Below are 18,608 nucleotides of genomic sequence, written 5' to 3' on the forward strand. Positions count from 1 at the left end.
TTCATCCTGAAGGGTAAGAGATCTGCCTGATCGACTTGGCGTAATGATTGGGCTAATCAGTGTTTGAAGGATTTTAATTGCACCATCTACATGCTAGTCAAAGCTGCGGACCATCCTAATCTTAGGACCAATATAAGTCAACATATTTCTGCTAGTCAGCATCAACCTGGTGGTACCACTGGTGGGACTGCAGAGCACAGTGAAGGAATTGATGAACCTTAGTAATTATTCTATTGAGTGGGTTGGAAGTTGGTTGCTAACCCATTATATTCCTGATTGTATAACTGATCACTTATTCAACTGGGTTTGAGGGATGAAATCTGAGAATTTGAGAGGTGCTATGTGATGGACTACAAACAGTAGCTCTTTGCCTGACTAGCGGAATTCTAGCATAAGGAGATTTAACATCAATTTCAAACAAGATTACAACGGTGGAAGTGGTCCAAGTTCAATTTCACTGAGGTGACAGTGCAAGGCCTACCTATTGTGCGGGATAAGAAAATAGCTTCTCTAATCTTCAAGGGAGACGGGATTACGTAATTAGCACCTGAACTTCAGATTTTTGGACACTGCAAGCAGATTCGTTTCCTTAAAATCCCTTCTTGATTAGAAAAAATTACAAGACCGTATTTTGGATCCAGACAATGACAATGGCAATAAAATTGGCCCCTTTGCCAAGTGGGAAAATCTTTCTCCATTCTAAGACCCTTTTGGATTTGTAAACGGCCTTAGAAGTCTTTTTTCTGCTTATTTAATCTGCTCTGCAAATCTTTCAAACTGAATTTGCTTTTAACTCGTCTTACAAACTTAACCACATAGCTGTATTTAAAAATTTTGAGTGATAACACTAATAAGAGGTGATGGCATACCTATTCACGCAGCTGCGAGAACATTTTATCCCATAGAAATGTAGGGTCATTTGATGTACTGTGGCTAGGAACTGATAAAACCTTTGAAAGTACCCCTAAACAAAATTGTGAATTACTGTGATCAACTACATTTCTCAGAGATTGGAAGGATGCATTCTCACAAAACTATGAACTAATGAACTACTGAAAACTTTTTATTAATGCTAGAATAGAGTCTCCTAGGAATATGTCATAAGAAAATTAGATATAGAGGTACACATGAGCAAAGATGCGTTAGTGAATTGTATCTAAAACGTATAATTGTGCAATGCATAACTTAAACTTGTGGTCCCAAAATACATTTCATCAAGCCATTGGCCTTAAATTGCTTAAACATACATTAACAATGTTTCCCATATATGTTATTAATATTGATCACATATCAGTGTTTTTATGTAGTTACTTTTATTATTGCAGCACTTGCAAGACACCAGCACAGATGTAACCTTGTTGGACATTCGCTTGCTGAACGGAATACAGGTATGGGCTGGCTGATTGTACTCAGTTAGGCACAACAATACTATGAGTATATTGTTTTCAAATAGCTCTTCATTTCACTGGCATGCACCTTTGTAGTATTTTTTCCGTCACACCTTTTTCTTTGTGAATGGTGTTAGGTGACCTAGGATGGAGTAGGCAATGGTCCTGGGGACCACAGGCTATTCTCAAAGAGGTTTTTTAAAGTCAATCTATTTTTTAAAGCAGCACCGGTTTCTATAAGGAACGTGAGTGGCTTTATAAAAAGATAAAAAAAGTTTCACCTGTGGGACTACACACACACACACGGATGGAGGTCCGCTGTTCCTTACAGGCCATCATTCCTCTGTTTGTAGCCAATTAAAGAGTATCCCAAAGCCCGACCTCACTATTTAATATTCTTTAGACAGACCATTCTGTGATTCCCTTTAACTATAGAAATCAGTCAGGTTGTAAAGCGTTGGTGTGCAATTCTGCATTCTCGCTCCTAATACACCTAGCCCTTGATTCAGTAAGACTATGGGCCAGATTTACAAGACCCTAGTGCCACCTTGCCCCACATTAGCTTCATTTTTTTTAATGCTAATGTGGCTCAAGGAGGCAATTTTTTCAGCGCCATATTTACAAAGTGGTACAATGTATGCATTGCGCCACTTTGCAACCCCTTGTGCCACATTATGCCTGCGTCAGGCATAATGTAAGCAAGGGAGACGTTCCAGCGTTAGGAGGCATTTTTGGTGTCATTTTTAGCACCTGCTCCGAGCAGGCATTAAAAAGATGCACCCATTGAAATCAATGGGCCTCCTTGCACTTTGCTACACTAGTTTCAATATTTTTGATGCTAGTGTAGCAAAGCGCCACAATAGCTTACAATTTCTTGGCACTATTGTTCTAACGACCGCCATGGTGTGCCGTATCATGAATAATGGACACACATGGTGCTATTAGGTGGGGCAAGGGAGACGCAAGAAAAGTGGCAATCAGTAATGATGCGAGACTTTCTTGTAAATCCGGCCCAATGTTCTTAATCTTAAAATCAGACCATTACAAGTTGTTAAAATGATTCAACACAATTAATTATCCATACCTTTCAAGGGAGGCTGATCAATAGCTAATTCGAAAAGGCATTGTTCTGATTTATTACCACAAAACGCAAGACAGGGGTTTCTAGTGGCAATGAGTTGTTGGTCACATAGTAATATAAGCAATGTTGATTTTTCCGCTTTAGCACACCGAGAGATGTTGTTTTCTCCGAGAGCTGCTACGATTCTACTTGAACAAGATTTTCAAGCCCCTGGAAGCCACGAATAGCAACGTCGGAGGGGAAATCAAGAGCCTGGCCAACTCCTTCCTCAGCATGAAGCTGCAGCTGAAGCACTGTGTAAGCAAACCTCACGAACAGCACTCGTATTTGGTCACAGGAATTGCTGGGATCTGGAACAAATAGTTGTCAAAATGGAGTTTTGTTGCAGTGGTGTTCCTTAGGAGATGCCTTTTTGGAAACAATACATACAGATATACTATCTATGAGGACCACGTTACTGTGTTCAGTGAACTCCCCAGCCATGTTAAAGATGTCATGCCTTGGTGATCAAAGCTACAGCTTACCATGTTCATCTCTCTTTTCACCTGGTAATATAGTCTTCACCTGGTGAATTTACCTTGACATCCAAAGAAAAGAATGGGTGCAATTAGGACTATACCATGCCCACCTCAAGATGAGACTTCTGAAGAAGGGTTTACAGTGTGAGACGTATCAATAATAATGGAAAACTGGTATCAATCTCCATTCTCATAAGGAGGTAACTTAGTTTTCAGGCATATCAGTCTGACCCCAACTCCCTCTGAGACACTGGAGCTGACAGTATGGGCTAGCACAGTCCCACCACTGTTCTTGTGGGGCTGCTGTGCAGTGAGCTGGATGTGCTATGGTGACAGGCAGTAATTCAAGTTCAAAAGTATCTACCCGGCAGGGCTGCCACATCTTACTTCTCCAACCTCTGATGACCTGAAAATGGTCAAATGATGACGCCACACAGTGGAGTGTAGTAGTTGGACTACAAATATGTGGCGTCATCTAACCGTTTACTATTAGTATAGTTTATGTTGCCAGAAATGGGTTAGAGGAAACCAAGTATTTTCCAGGTTCTAGCGACCGACACTAAAGAGGTATGAGGATGTTGGGGTGAGGGGGAGTGGTGACTGGGTGCACGATATATTCTGAATGCCGACAACCACTGTCTCTCTCCTTGCTGCACGGCCCAGTTTATGTTTGCTTGTGAAAGCAAATCAAGGAGAACACAGGAACACAGGCTAGCTCGTAGATTTGAAATACATCAACAGCTAACATTCCACTCAGTGTCAGAGTAAATCCTAGGCCAGGGTCGAGCAAATGTTTAATTGATGAAGTTCTTCTTCATTAACTGTAGTTGAACCTGACCCAGCTGCTAACCTTTCAACATTATGTTGGTTCTGAATTTATAATTGTTTGATGTGGGCTTACCAGGAAATATCTAATATAGTCTTCTTCTAGCCACAGTGGAGTCCTGACCTTCGGCTTTGAGAAACCCTAATCTAGAAAAATACAACTCCAAATCGAGTTTTTTGAGAAACCCTCACCTATTTCTAGTTCCATATGTGTTTGCCAAAACTATTGATAAATAGCAAGCCATGGTTCCATTTGTGTTTTCCTGAAAAATAATCAAATCGTGCTTGACTTTTAGACCTGTGTACACATCCTTTCAGATGGAGCTGGACACATCCGCTTAGAATATCCTGGGTGCACATTGTTGTGGAAATTGTTGGACCCCAATGAAATATAGTTACTTTAATTGAATGGGGAATCGAACTGGAAAGGTCAGCTGCTATAGTGCAATAAAAACGAATTAACAAAAACCCTTAGCAATGTGACTGTGTTGAGAACTGTTGACTTCTGTAATCTTTAGAGCGATGTAGTGCAATGTGGTCAGTTCACAGAAAAAGGAGAGCATTCTATTGACTCGGAGGAAAATAGGGGTTATTTTTGTAATACTGACAATAACATTGGCTTATTGTTTTTTTTTTCTTTTTTGATTTTATCGCAAACAGCGTGACAATCTGACATGCCTCTGTGGCGAGCAATCAAGGAACATGATGGACATCATAGAAGAACAATTTCAAAAGGTATTTATTCAACCTTTACATCTCCCCAAGACAGGTGGGAGTTGAAATTGTACATGATTCCCCAATATGACATGGGTTAAATGTTCCCAGTTCTACCCACATTTATGTAATTAACCCAAATTGGCATATGTTTCCTTTAATTTATAGCACTGACGCTTTAGATGATTTCCATGGATACACTTGTTCAGATTATAAGATCTTTCTGTATTGCGACCAGACTCAAACCTCCATGTCAGTGCGATTCTCATTCTGCATTTATTATTCCTCGCTACTCAGTCGTTGGGTACACATTTAATCCCCAGTGAAGATCTCCCCATAAATCTGCTCACGCTTTATACCTAAATACAAAACTGCGAAATCAGTGGCACCAATTCAGTATGCCTTGGACTCAACGTCCTTATTTAGTATGCACGAACCCATTTCTAAAAATTTCCAAATTCGTATTCCCTGGCACTACACATTTTGTTGAAGAGCTTGAATGGAGAGAGATTAGACCTGTATTAATTGTGTAATAACACTTTTTTAACTTCTAACATAGCTTGATGAGAAGGCTGCAACCATGAAGGCTGTTGGTGAGATCAACATCCTCATCCACTGGATAAAAAACAACATTAGGAATCAATAACAACCAGAAGAAAGAAGTATGCATACTGCCATGACATATTTATTTCAATGAAATCCTATTTATATTATCTATTTAATGTCAGACCAAAATGCTGACATGTTTCAATCATTTAAATATTTATTTCAGCTGTTGGAAACACAATGAAAGTGATCAATTATATATTTATTTATTTATGTATTTAAAACATATTTAAAATGTTGCTGAACTTATTTTATCTAAATGTTTGTAAGCTGATTTCTGTTGAAACAGCAGATATTTCTTGGTATGTGATACAATGTAGCTATTTAGTTTCCTATTATGTGGCTTATCTATCCTATCAATATTTTATGTGAATTTCTGTTGAAATATTGATAGTTTACAGAAGTCTATTCAAAATGAAATATTTTTATATATTATTTATTGTGCTACGTTGGTGGTTATAGCAGCCACAATTACATTTTATACTTATTGTAACATATTGCACCGATGCACACATTTACGATAATGTCACTGTTTGAAAGTGCACTCTTCAAGAAATAATGCAGTAAGCATTCAGTTTAGTAATACATATTGTATTGATTACTTTAGATAATATGCTGAGATATTTCAGTGTATATACTAGATTCAAATTATTACTGAATCTTGTTGGGTCTCAAAGAATCACTAAAAGCAACAGAAGACCAATGAGTAACCCTCACTCCTAATGGAGTCGAGGTCCCTGCTTAGATGATAATGAGATGTAATAAAAATGAATGGGAGGGCTGTGCAAGTGTCTCTTTATGTATGTTTATCATTATGTTTAAGATTGTGTTATAAAAGCAGAACAGGGCTGGGCTTGTCAAACCAACAAATAGCAACATCGAGTTGTGTTTTCAGAAAAACAACCTAACATGTAGATTATCACTAGTGAAACTCACTGCATGTAAATTTGCATTCTACATACTCAAAGTGGAAATCCTGAGCAGCTTGGATTTTGCTTATCCAAGCTAATATACAACTCCAGACCTAATCAGGAGTGGCTCCTTCGCAATGGCAAAGGAGATCCACCCCCTTGGATAAAAGCCAGCAGCAGAAAAATGAAATGATATTTCATTATCGTTTTATTTTTTTGCTGCCGGCTCAGACAGCATGTGAAAGGAAGCCCGGGGCGGGTAGAGGGGAGGAAGGAGGACGAACAGAGTGCACTAAGTGTGCATGTGTGTTTGGCCGGCCGTCTTAGGCCAGCCAAACAAACATGCACACTTATGCTTCTCTAATCTGGCTGTGTAAAACAGCAGGGCTGGAGAAACTGCACAGACCTAAGGCAGTGTCTGAGCGGCAGTCCAAGCTACTCAGACCAATCCTGACGCTGCTCCTATGCCAGGTTTAGCATGAGAGCAGCACCAGGATTGCTGGGAACCCTGTGCTTGTGTTCAAGTGAATGCTGGGACACCAAAACAGCAGAGGAGTGATGCAGCAGGAGACGGTGGCGGGAAGGGTGTTTTTTTTAAATGAATATTTGTTCCCCCTAGTCCCTGTTGTCCCCCTGCCCCTCCTTGACATTTGTGGCCGCTGCTGCTGGACTTTACTGAAAGGCTGACCTGGCCGATAAAGAGCATTTTAAATTTGATGGATATGACAAAACCGCGTAGAATCATGGTCAACTCCACTTAGCATAATCATGGTCCTTTTTTGTCCGCCATCACACTTTAGCTTATGAGTCCTATCTGATGTATCATAATAGATTTAATGTGGTTAGATAAACAACTGTAATTCCTGAACAGCAAAGTTTGAGCTCATTACCTGTCCAGAGCACCAAGCAGTGTCAGTATTAGCATTGAAACAAATATACACGCACAGGAGTACACAAGCAAACCACACTGAAATAGCATTTAAAAATAACCTAGTGAATGTCTGTAACTTTTACTCAGCGTTGCTGAAATTGTTACCTTTTGCACATACAATACTTGAAATGTAAGAAAATGTAAGGAAAAAAAGGTCCCATTTTCTTTCTCAATTCTTCTTTATATTAAACTCCTCTGCACACTGCCCTCCATTTCCTAAACGTAGACATTAAAAATAAATTATGAAGCGTTCCTAGTTCTGCGCAAAAATGTCATTTTTGGCGGTCACCATTCAGATTTCTATATTGGGTTGGTGTACTGGACTGGGAGAAACAAGACTTTTCCCTCAAAGTAGAAAAGAAGCCCACTATGTCAGATAGATTATCAGTTGTGGAGCAGAGCCTATGAACTTTACCATTATTTAGTGTCTCCAGCAAGGCAATGCAGTTCATAATGATTTTTGGAACAAATAATCCTAAATACATGCAAATGATAAGATATCTTTTCACTACGAGAAAAATACTTATACTAAGGGAATTATTATTATTATTACTGTTTTTTATGTTGGTATTATTATTGATGTTATTATTACTATCATCGGCATAGTAATTATTATTGTCATTGCTTTCATCAATATTTATATTTTTTGTTATTTTTGCTATTGTGATATTTATACAATTTAAATATTGAACTGCGTTATTATTGCTCATGTGCACCAGTGCTTTCCTTCCCTATGACTGATGTGAGAGTGACAGTACAATGGTTTATAGGGTGTACTGATTGCATTGAATTTCATCAATTTTTGAAATCACATTTTTATTTATAATATCATATTTATATATTTCATTTTATAACATTGCTTATCATGCATTTTCTGATGTTAACATTTTCCATTTTCAACATAATGCTCTTATTTAAAAAATGTGTTTGTAATTAAACATTTTCTTGAAATTACGGTGTAATTGACATATTACTATATTTTGAAAGAAAGTATTAAGCTTCACAAGCAGTAAACATATAAAATTACATTCAGAAGAAGCTGCAAAAGTTGCAAACAAAAAACACAACCTTTCAGAAATGGTTGACTAACTAAACAGGCACGGATAAAATCAATTAGCACGCTTTTTCTTTGAAAATCTAGAGTCGAAATAATTCAGAGTAATGTCAGATAACTCTGTTCATGATGAGAAAAATGTATATATTAACAAATACCACTCCTTTTTGCCACGTTTATGATTTTCTTACGCAACTTCAATTTACATATGCAGAGAACAAAGCACAAATGGAACTCTGGTATGAAAAAACATACCAACATCTTCAATGCTAAAGTCCTGATTGATAACCGAAGGAGTTAATATTATTCTCACTGTTCCACTGCTAAAGTCCAATGATATTCCTTTCAGAATCCTGATGGGGGACGCAAATGCTTTAAATTCAAACAATACAGACTCTTTTTGAAATTATAGAGATAAATGGAGGATTTAACTCCGTTGTTATGCCTTTCCCTGTGCTGATCCTTTTTCTGGCTGTTTAGGGTAGTTCACTCCTAGCCCTCCATAAGTTTTTGTTCACATAAGCTATCCACGCCAAATGTGTGCCCTTTTTCCCAACATCCTGGGGATTCTAAGGTTGTGCAGCGATAGTGGATTCCCCTGGAGGGGTCAGAGGAATTAACCAAAATACATCACCATTTTGGGGGTTTTGGGAAACAAATATTGAAATTGAGTTGACAAAAACAGCCATTTGTATCTAAGTTTTCATCTGTAACTTGTTCTCACTATGGCAGTTTTTCAAAAGCAACATACCGGTATGTTCGCTGGATACTTCTGTTTGCGGGGATATATAAGGCTTGTAGGTTCACCAAAAACCTGAGGTACCCAGAGCAAATACCTGAGCTGCACCTTGCAATGGTGTCCTTGTGTACTGAGTATGCAGAAATTGATTTTGTAAAATACAAAGAGTGAAAAGTAGATACAAGGAAACCTATATATTTCCAAAATGGGCACAAAATATGGAGTTTAGAAGTAGTGTTTTTTTGCTTATCTCTGAATTTATGGGTACACATACTAGCTTGTGAATTAGAGGGAATTTCTCAAAATGACTTCTTTCTTACAGAGTGTCTTACATTTGGAAGGCACAAATGCAGAAAAAGAAAAATGGTAATAACACTTATTCTACTAGTCTGTGTTTCCCCATGTCTCCCAATAAAAATGGTACCTTACTTGTGTGGGTAGGCCTAGTGCCCATGGCAGGAAATGTCCCAAAATGCAACATAAATACATCACATTTTTTCACTTAAAACAAACGCCTTTGTCGCAATGTGCCTAGCTGTGGATTTTGGGCTCTAGCTCAGCCGGCACCAAGGGAAACTTAGCAAACCTGTACAGTTTTTAAAACTAGACATGTAGGGGAATCCAGGATGGGGTGACTTGTGTGGCTGTCACCACGTTCGGTTACGTAGAATTCTTTCAAACCTCAAAATTTGTCTAAAAAAACTTTTCCTCACATTTCTGTGCTGTCAAATTCTGGAACCTGTTTCCCTATTTTGGAAGGGGTGGGGGGCATGACCATGCCCATGCTGGGCAGTCCCCACTGATACAAATAAAAAAAAGTAATTCCTAGTGTCTAGTGGGCTTTCTGCCCCCCAAGGGGAGAGATGGAGTAATTGGCCCCATTCGCCCCAAGGATGGGGCCAAAAGGACTGTTTTCCTCTTTTGGGGGACTGGGGCACATGCCCATGTTCATGCTGGGCAGCTGCCACCGATACAAAAAAAAAAGTAATTTCTGGTGACCAGTGGGATTTCTGTCCCCCACCCCCATGGAGGGCAGATGGGGTAATTGCCCCCATCTGCTCCCCTTGGGTGGCAGGGAGTCAATTTGTATTTTATTGGGGGTGGATCAAGGCATGGTCATGCCCATGCTGGGCAGCCCCTAACCCTACAAATAAAAAAAAAGTTATCCCCGGTCCTAGTGGTGTTCTGCCCTCAAGGGGAAGATTGGTCTAAAAATAAGGGCAATCTGCCCCAAGAGGGGGCAGAAAATGGCAAAAATAAATATGTACCTCATAATGGGAAGCAGCCCTTGCCCAAGGGGCCACTCCCCAATCTATTTTTTTTTTTTTAATTCCTGGTATCTAGGAGTATTCTGCCCCCCAGGGGTAGATTGGCCTACAAATAAGGCAAATATGCTCCCAGGGTGTGGGGGGCAAAAAACAGCCAAAATGATTTCCCAAATATTGCAAGCAGCCCTTGTCTAAGGGGCTACTTTCTGATCCCCCCAAAATCCCTGGTGTCTAGTGGGGTGGATCCCTGCATGGAACAGGTGCCATTGGAAAGGGGAGATTCTCCCCCTTTTCAACAATACCTTTCCTGTGTGTTTTGGTGCTCGAGGGGCATTTCACTTACACTTTCCATGTAATGATGTCAGTATGCTGTACGCACAATCATCATTACATGTAAAAAAAAATGCCTCGGGGGGCTGGGGAAACTTTTCCCCAGCTCCTGAGGCAAAAATAACAAAAAAGGGAATCCCTCTGCTGTTTACAGCAGAGGGACTTTGGGCTCGTGTGAAGGAGGCAGAATGGTTCCGTCCTCCGCACACGAGTGCCAGTGCGCATGACGAACTATTCCATCATGCACAACAAATGGGTTAATGTGAACATGTTTTAACACACAATTGAAAGTATTTAATGGACACATTTTAACAGGGTGTGTGTTGCCCCATTTTTGGTTAATTTACTATCTTCTTATGTTGTATTGTTATGTACATTTGTAAAGCACACTACTACCTGCAAGGGTACCCTGGGGCTGAGTAGACATGTGTGCCTAGCCCTGCCCATGGTAGGTTGGTTAACTGAAAAGCTAGGTCTTCAGCTTTTTGTAGAATTCAGGAAGAAAGGAGAAGGCTCTTTAGCCATCCATACTTTAGGAGCAATGTAGGAGAACACTCGTCCTCCTGGTCTGGTTCTTAGTATATGAGCAATGTGTGCAAGTAAGAGTCCTGCAGAGGGGTTGTGTTGGGATGGTTGGTGGAAGGAGACTCAACTGTTTAGGTAGTTGGGGCATGAGACATCAAAAGAAGTCACTTTAATAGAATGCTAAAAATAAATGTTAAATCAATAAACACAGAAAGCTCCAGTAAAACAAACAAAAAGCACAGTGAATTAATAATATGCACAAGTGTTCATGATGAGTGAGACTTGATGTTTCTGCATTCTTCAAAAGGGCATACAGCAAAGACATAGGGCCTGATTATGACCTTGGCAGATGAGATACTCCGTCACAAACGTGACGGATATATCGCCCACCGTTTTACAAGTTCCGTAGGATATATTGGAACTTGTAATATGACGGATGAGAGATCCATCATGTTTGTGATGGAGTATTCCATCCGCCAAGCTCCTAATCAGGCCCATAGTCTCACACTGGTGACACAAGGTGATCTGAAAACAATTCCATAGAATATGTTTCTAGCCTTGAAACTGGGGGCTTTGTGCTGACTAAAGCCATTGCAACATGTGGAGGGGAGGGTGTTGGTTTGTTTACAGGGCAGCACACAAACTTAATAGCCCAATAGGGACCTGTGAATAGTGTTTCAAAGAAAGGCCTGCAACCATTCTGTAATTGATAAGGAGTAACACCATTTGTCAGAGAGTCTCTCACAGAAACCAGATGGGCAAGGATTGCTATGAGGCGGATTATTTGGGGGTGGCGGGGGCTAATGAGGTACACTGGATGTAGACTTGTTGACAAAGATTGTTTGGATCAACTAAAAGACCCTATAAAGTACTTGGTATGGAATAACTTGTTGGATGGGTTTGTGGCAATCTGTTATGGAGAGGCTGAGCATAAGGCAGTGAAGCATTTGGAGTGTGGACTGTTTGGAACTAGAGAGTGTTATGTGTGTTCATGAGTGAAGAGTGGGGGGTACCTGGACAGTAGCTTAGTGCCCAAGTGCTCTTTTGAAACCTGGGGTTGGAGCTAATTGTTTCTACGTAAGAGCTGGGGTCTCTTTGGCACATAGGGGATCCCTGACAGAAAATGTGGCAACATTTTGAGGAAAGCAAAAACTGTCAGGACAAAGGATAGGTTAAATGTGCAGTGACCACAGCATATAGATCGATCCTCTCCCTGGGTGGGGGGACCGACACACACACTTTCCCTGTAACAACGCACACCTCATCGGGACCCCAGGTGCGTCCTACCTCTAGACCACAGCACTTTAGTGACAAGAACAGACATTGATGGTCTCCAAATCATTAAATTTCTCAAAAGACTTCATGCATCCACTGTACTAAAATAAATGGTGCGACCTTTCAAATTATCAGTTAAGGACACCATAATTAGAGAACTTAATTAATGTTGGTGAAAGGTACATGAAAAGGGACGGCTGACAGGTGAATTCAAGTTTTGATATCACGTTGTAGCTCAAACAAAACTTAGAGGAAAAATACCCTAAAATTCTAATGCATTTGCACTAATATGTAACAGATTTTATAGAAATAAATCCTACAAAATGATTGTCCAACAGCAACTTCAATTTCTCACAAGCATATCTTATCACATGTAGACACAACTGACTCAAAAAGGATATTTATTACTTATAAAATCTTCGGTTATTGTTAAGATACACTAGGCATAACCAAATGAACATGTTCAAAAGTGGAAAGAACTAGAACCGGACCCTACCTACACTGTCATGTATTTATGTGATTTATGGTTAGTATTATATAACCAAATAAAGAATTGGTGGAGGACAATACCTACACTTCTCAGCAAATCGTGAATCATTTCTAATTTGCCACAAGCATTTCAGAAAATGTCAAAAACGAATACTACTACTTATAAAAATGAACCTATGGGTGTAACATATATATTAGCAATTAGAAATAAATCCGTCTTTTAAAATATCAATCCATGATGAAAGCAATATTGATTCCATAGAAATAAACTATTTAGGCCCTCATTACGACCCTGACTGTTGATGATAAAGTGGTGGTAATAATGCCAACGGGCTGGCAGTAAGTAACGCCAAATTAGGACTATGGTGGTGATATCTCCGACAGCCAATGTACCACACCGATCACCAGGGTGGAAACAACAGCCACCACAGTGGTAGCCGCCTACAGCCAGGTGGAAGACCAAGTTCTGTCCACCATATTATAACATGGGAAACCACCACCTTTTCTGGGGCGGTACCAATGCCATCAAAAGCCTGGCAGAAACAGAGCACAAAAAGCAAAGGACTCACCATTGGAGACACAGGGAAGAACGCACCCCAAATGGAACCAGAACTGCAAGCTTTTCTGATGATCTCCTACGTCATGCTCCATCACGAATACCAACGCAGACGAAGACTATGACTGTGAGTACAACCACCTAGTACACCAGGGGGAGGAGGAAAACGAGAGTGACATACACACGCACAACACACACCCAACACACACACACACACCATACATACAACCAGCTGAACAAGATGATCAATTTGTCCCGGATAATTGGCTGAATAATGCAAGGACAACAAGAATTGACAAAAGTGATTGTAATAAGATCAACATCACAAATAATAAGTGGATGTTGCAATGCAACAGATATGTACAAATGTACATAAAAGGGACACTGCCCAGTCCACAGTTCACAGGGGCCACAGGGCAAAGTCCAAAGCCTCACTCGATCCCTGCACCAATACGGAGAGAACACTGCAGGGGCATCAGTTGGCAAACAGGCAGGCACCTCAGGGGGAGAGGGGGCACTTCAGTCGGATGCGAAAACAAGACCACTGTTTCTGGAGGGGGCAACATGCCCCGTGCTTGGTTCTGGGGAGAACAAGACCACAGGCTCTCGAGAGGGTGTCTTTCCCACTGGTTCTGGAGGGGGCAACATGCCCTGTGCTTGGTCCTGGGGAGTGTAGGGACACAGTCTCTCAGGTGGGTGAATACCCCATGGGTTTTAGTCGGGGCAGGCCACACAGTAGCCCATGAAGGCTGGATCAAATGGAATCTGTCGGCGGTTACAGCAGCACTGTGGTGGTTGTGGGAGGCTCCTTCTCAGCCCCTGTACCCTCGGATGGTTGCACTGTGGTGGTGGGGGTTGTGGGAGGCTCCTTCTCATCCTCTGTACCCTCCGATGGCTGCACTGTGGTGGTGGTCGTGGGCGGCTCCTGCTTAGCTCCTGCACACTCCGATGGCTGCACTGTTGTGATGGTGATTGTGATAGGCTCCTGCTCAGCCCCTGCATTCTCTGATGGCTGCACAACTACGGCTGGTGGTGTGGTCTCTGTGACAGCTGCTGGTGCAGCCTCCTTTCCCTTCTTGCTGGCTGGTGAAGGCTCCTTCCCCTTCTTGCTGGCTGGTGCAGGCTCCTTCGCCTTCAATATTTGTGGCCTGGAATCCTTTCCAACACGAGTAGGTGCTGCTGAAACTTGGCCCGTGGGCTGTTTGGCTGAGGTGCTTGGCTGCGACCTTGATACACTGGCCATATGTACAGGATGGGGGGAGGGAAGATTAGGGAAGAGGTCAACCTGGGAAAGGAAAAGCGTTTTAGGGACATTGCGGTGGGAAGAGGGAGAAGTAATGGGAGTGGAGGATGAGGGAGTGGTTGTTGGAGGCGTTTGTCTGCTGGATTTGGGTGTAGGTGCATGGGTTGTATACTGTTGTGATGTGGATGGCTGTTGGGTGTCTCAGTGCTTGCATTTGTTTACTTTAGGAGGAGGGGGATAGACACGGTAGGAGAGGACACAGGGGACGTGTACATGGATGTTGTGGAGGTGTCTGTCAGTGAGGTGTGTGTTCTGCTTGGTGTGGTGATGATGCAGGTAGTGTATGATGATGTAGTGCATGCCGGAGAGAGTGTGGACGTAACTGGGTGGGAGGTGGAGGAGGAGGTTGGGGAGACAGTGGAAATAGTTGATGTTGTTGTGTCTGCAACTGAATGATGTTTGTGTGAGTGCCTGTGTGATGAAGTGCGGTGGTTGTGTTTGCCTGTGACACTCTTTGGTGTTGTCTTGTGTGCATGCTCGTCTGGCTGTGTGTTTGGGATGGGTCGGGGTTGAGGAGAATGGGACTGGCAAGTGGAAGTTGGAGGGGGACGGTAGAAACAGGGGCAATGGCTGCCATCAGAGAGGAGGCCAGAGCCTGGATCGATCTCTGTTGGGTCGGCAGTCCACAGTGGATGCCCTCGAGGAGTGCATTAGATTGCTGCATCTGGGCTGTCAGCCCTTAGATGGCATTCACAATGGTTGACTGCCCTACAGAGATGGATCTCAGGAGGTCAATAGCCTCCTCACCCAGGGCAGCAGGGCTCACTGGAGCAGGGTCTGAGGTGCATGGGGTGAAGGAGATGCCCACCCTCCTTGGTGAGTGGGAACGAGCAACTCGCTGAGTGGCTGCTGGGAGGGCGGTGCTGGTAAGGGGGTGGCGGCGCTCCCTGTAGCTGGGGTGGTCACAGAAGTGTCTGCCACCACCAGGGAGCTCCCATCGGATGAGGTATCTGAGTCTGTATTGTCTCCTCCAGTCTCAGCCATGGTGCTCCCCTCGCCCTCCGTCCTACTGGTGCCCTCAGCGCCGGTGGACTCTGCCTCCTGGGTCATGTGGGATGCAGCTCCCTCCATCCCCGGTGCCTCTGCTCCTCCGCCAGATGATGCTAATGTACATAAGGACAGGATGACAAAACAAGAAAGGGGGAGAGAGACAAAGGATACACAGGGTCAATGACTGCACCAACACCAGCGTTGGCATACACAGCACCCTCACACCGAGGGAGCAGGCCTACGCACTATGCATTGTACTACCGGTAATATTGCTAGCTACCAAGGCATGAGGAGGAGCACACACCGCCAACTGCAGCCCCCTGGAGCCCATGCAGTCCTGACCATTAGTGGATGTTAACAAGCTAGGTAGGCAGTATTGCCCCTTCAGATCCTTAGCCACCAGAGGACCTATGCTGCTATGTCTGGCCTGGCCTAGGGGCACCCACTGACACACAACCACGACCCAGATACCACCCCTCCAGCCGTTTCCTTCAATGATGGCCACTGTACTCACCCCCTTGTGGCTGCTGTGATGCCCTCAAGTGCCCATCCAGCTCTGGATAGGCCACCATCGGTATGCGGGCCATCAGGGGTCAGTGTCCAACGGGCACCCCTTCTCGTTGGGAGGACATCCCCAGCTGGGCCTCTGCGGTCTTCTGTGCCCAGCATCTCAGGTCCTCTCACCATTTGCGACAGTGTGTGCTCCGCATGCCATAGAGACCCCCAGGGTCCGCACCTCCTTGGCGATGGCATGCTATATACCCTTCTTTTGATGGGCGCTGATCTGCAGAGGTAATACAGACAGGAGAACACCATTAGACAAACAGTCAAGCCAGTAACATGAATGGCCTACCATACCCTTTTCTATCACTACTGGCACACACACATAGCCCAGCACTCAACGTGTACCCTGCCAAGAGGACTTCCCTACCCCTTACACGATGCCATCACACACACTTCCATGCACTCATGCCACGTGCATCGTGCCCACAGTGTACACACCTGTTGGTTTGGAGGCCCATGCATCATTCCCTACTGAGGTAGGACCCTATCCACCAGTCTATCCAATTAATCTGTAGTGAAGGCTGGGGCTCTTTCCCCAGTCACATGGGCCATGGTAGGTTCCAGACACAGATTACAGCAGCACATGCAGCATAGGTCCTCTCCTATGGAAGGTCAGGAAACAAGTGAGGAATCAGATAGAAAATGGTGGTCATGTCCGCAGCGGTGCATACTGTCACCGGCGGCATAGATCACCAATGGCCACTGTACCCCATATGGCCCAATTGTAACCAATGAGTAACTGCACGGCAGTTCCCGACCGTCTCCTGCCACGGCGCACATCCTCACTTCCACCTGTCCCTCCACACAGGACAGGCGGGCGCCATTTCAAGGGGGGACAGGCCTATGAAATAATGTTGTGTCACAGGAGAAATAGGCTCATACTTGTCAAATTACACTGTCCCACGACATGTTTACATATTGCGGATTACTGTTGGGGCGCCATTGTTCAGTTTGTGACAGCCTCCTCACTCTTTTGTCCCTTAGATACCTACCACTGCGGATGAATAGGAGATGGAGACATACGCCCGTGTACAGACCCCTGGTGGACTTGGCTACACAGGAGGCCAGGCACATTATCCTCACCTATAGACTGGACATGGCCACAATCACAGATCTATGTGCCCAATTGGATACTGACCTGATATCTGCTATCCGTCACCCCATTGGGCTCCCACCTCTTGTGCAAGTGCTATCAGTGCTCCATTTCCTGCCAATTGGTTCTGTACAACTGACAGTGGGCTTGGCAGCAGGAATGTCACAGCCAATGTTCTCAATAGTGCTGACAAGAGTTTTGTCTGCCCTGATAAAACACATGTGCAGCTACATTGCATTCCCCCAGTTTGAAGATTTGGCCACTGTGAAGACTGGGTTTTATGCAATGGGACATATCCCCAATATAACTGGGGAGATTGACGGAACACATATTGCATTTGTCCCCCCCGCCAGAATGAACAGATGTTCAGGAATCATAAGAGTTTCCACTCTATGAATGTGCTGATGATGTGCTTGGCGGACCAGTATATCTCCCACGTCAGTGCTAAGTATCCTGGGTCAGTGCATGATGTCTTTGTCCTGAGGAATAGCGGCATCCCAAATGTGATGGGCCAACTACAGAGGCATAGCGTGTGGATAATAGGTATGCCCTGGCTCCCAACCAGTATGTGTTGGTGTATGCCTACGGTGTTGGCCATATAGGATAGTGTGTGGCTCAATATTTACAGGTGACTATGGTTACCCAAACCTATCATGGCTGCTGACCCCTGTGAGGAATGACAGGACAAGGGCAGAAGAACGTTATAATGAGGTACATGGGCAAACCAGAAGGATCATTGAGAGGTCCTTTGGCCTCCTGAAGGCCAGGTTCCGGTGCCTCCATCTGACAGGTGGATCCCTGTGCTGCTCACCCAAGAAGTTCTGCCAGATAGTGGTGGCATTCTGCATGTTGCACAACCTGGCCCTCAGACGCCATGCCCCTGTTCTGCAGGAGGATTAGACTGGAGATGCCCCTGTGGCGGGAGCGAACCCTGTGGACAGTGAGGATGAGGAGGCAGAGGATGAAGATGAGGACAACAGAACATCTGTAATCCGTCAGTACTTCCAATGACACACAGGTGAGACAGTGCAACTTTACATTTTAATGACTTTGGTTGTATTCTGTGTGGCATTGGCATGCTGGTATTTCCCACTTTTATTCCCACTTACTATTACCTCTGGCTATTCATTTAGCAGATGTTGTTGATTTGAAAAATACTCCTGGTGTGATCACAACAGCCAGGTACAGGTCATTGATTCTATGCTCATTCTATGTATATTTCATTTGCACTGGTTGTACCTGTTTCAATCAATACATATTTGAAATACATGACATACTCAAAATCGATTTATATCAAAGGGTGTTTATTGTAGTGCTAGTATATTGAGGGGGAAGTGAAATGGGATGTGGTGATGATGGAGGAAAGTTCATGTATTGTTCCAGTCTGTTTGTAGCACAGGTGCATTGTCCAAGGGGACATAGGAAGGGGAGCAATGGCAGTTCAAGGT

The 18,608-nt window shown here is 43.4% G+C and overlaps 1 protein-coding gene across 1 annotated transcript in view; it reads left to right on the forward strand.

Moving 5' to 3' along the window:
- LOC138301616 (interleukin-20-like) overlaps nucleotides 1–5,172 on the forward strand; it is a 91,332-nt gene extending 86,160 nt beyond the window's left edge. Inside the window, exons 3-6 of the mRNA XM_069242129.1 lie at nucleotides 1,326–1,388; nucleotides 2,614–2,766; nucleotides 4,473–4,547; nucleotides 5,086–5,172. Of these exons, the coding sequence (XP_069098230.1) occupies nucleotides 1,326–1,388; nucleotides 2,614–2,766; nucleotides 4,473–4,547; nucleotides 5,086–5,172 (378 nt within the window). The remainder of the gene's footprint in view (nucleotides 1–1,325; nucleotides 1,389–2,613; nucleotides 2,767–4,472; nucleotides 4,548–5,085) is intronic.
- The last annotated feature ends 13,436 nt before the right edge of the window (nucleotides 5,173–18,608 follow it).

This window comes from Pleurodeles waltl, chromosome 6, assembly GCF_031143425.1.
Source record: "Pleurodeles waltl isolate 20211129_DDA chromosome 6, aPleWal1.hap1.20221129, whole genome shotgun sequence".
Taxonomy (NCBI): Eukaryota; Metazoa; Chordata; class Amphibia; order Caudata; family Salamandridae; genus Pleurodeles; species Pleurodeles waltl.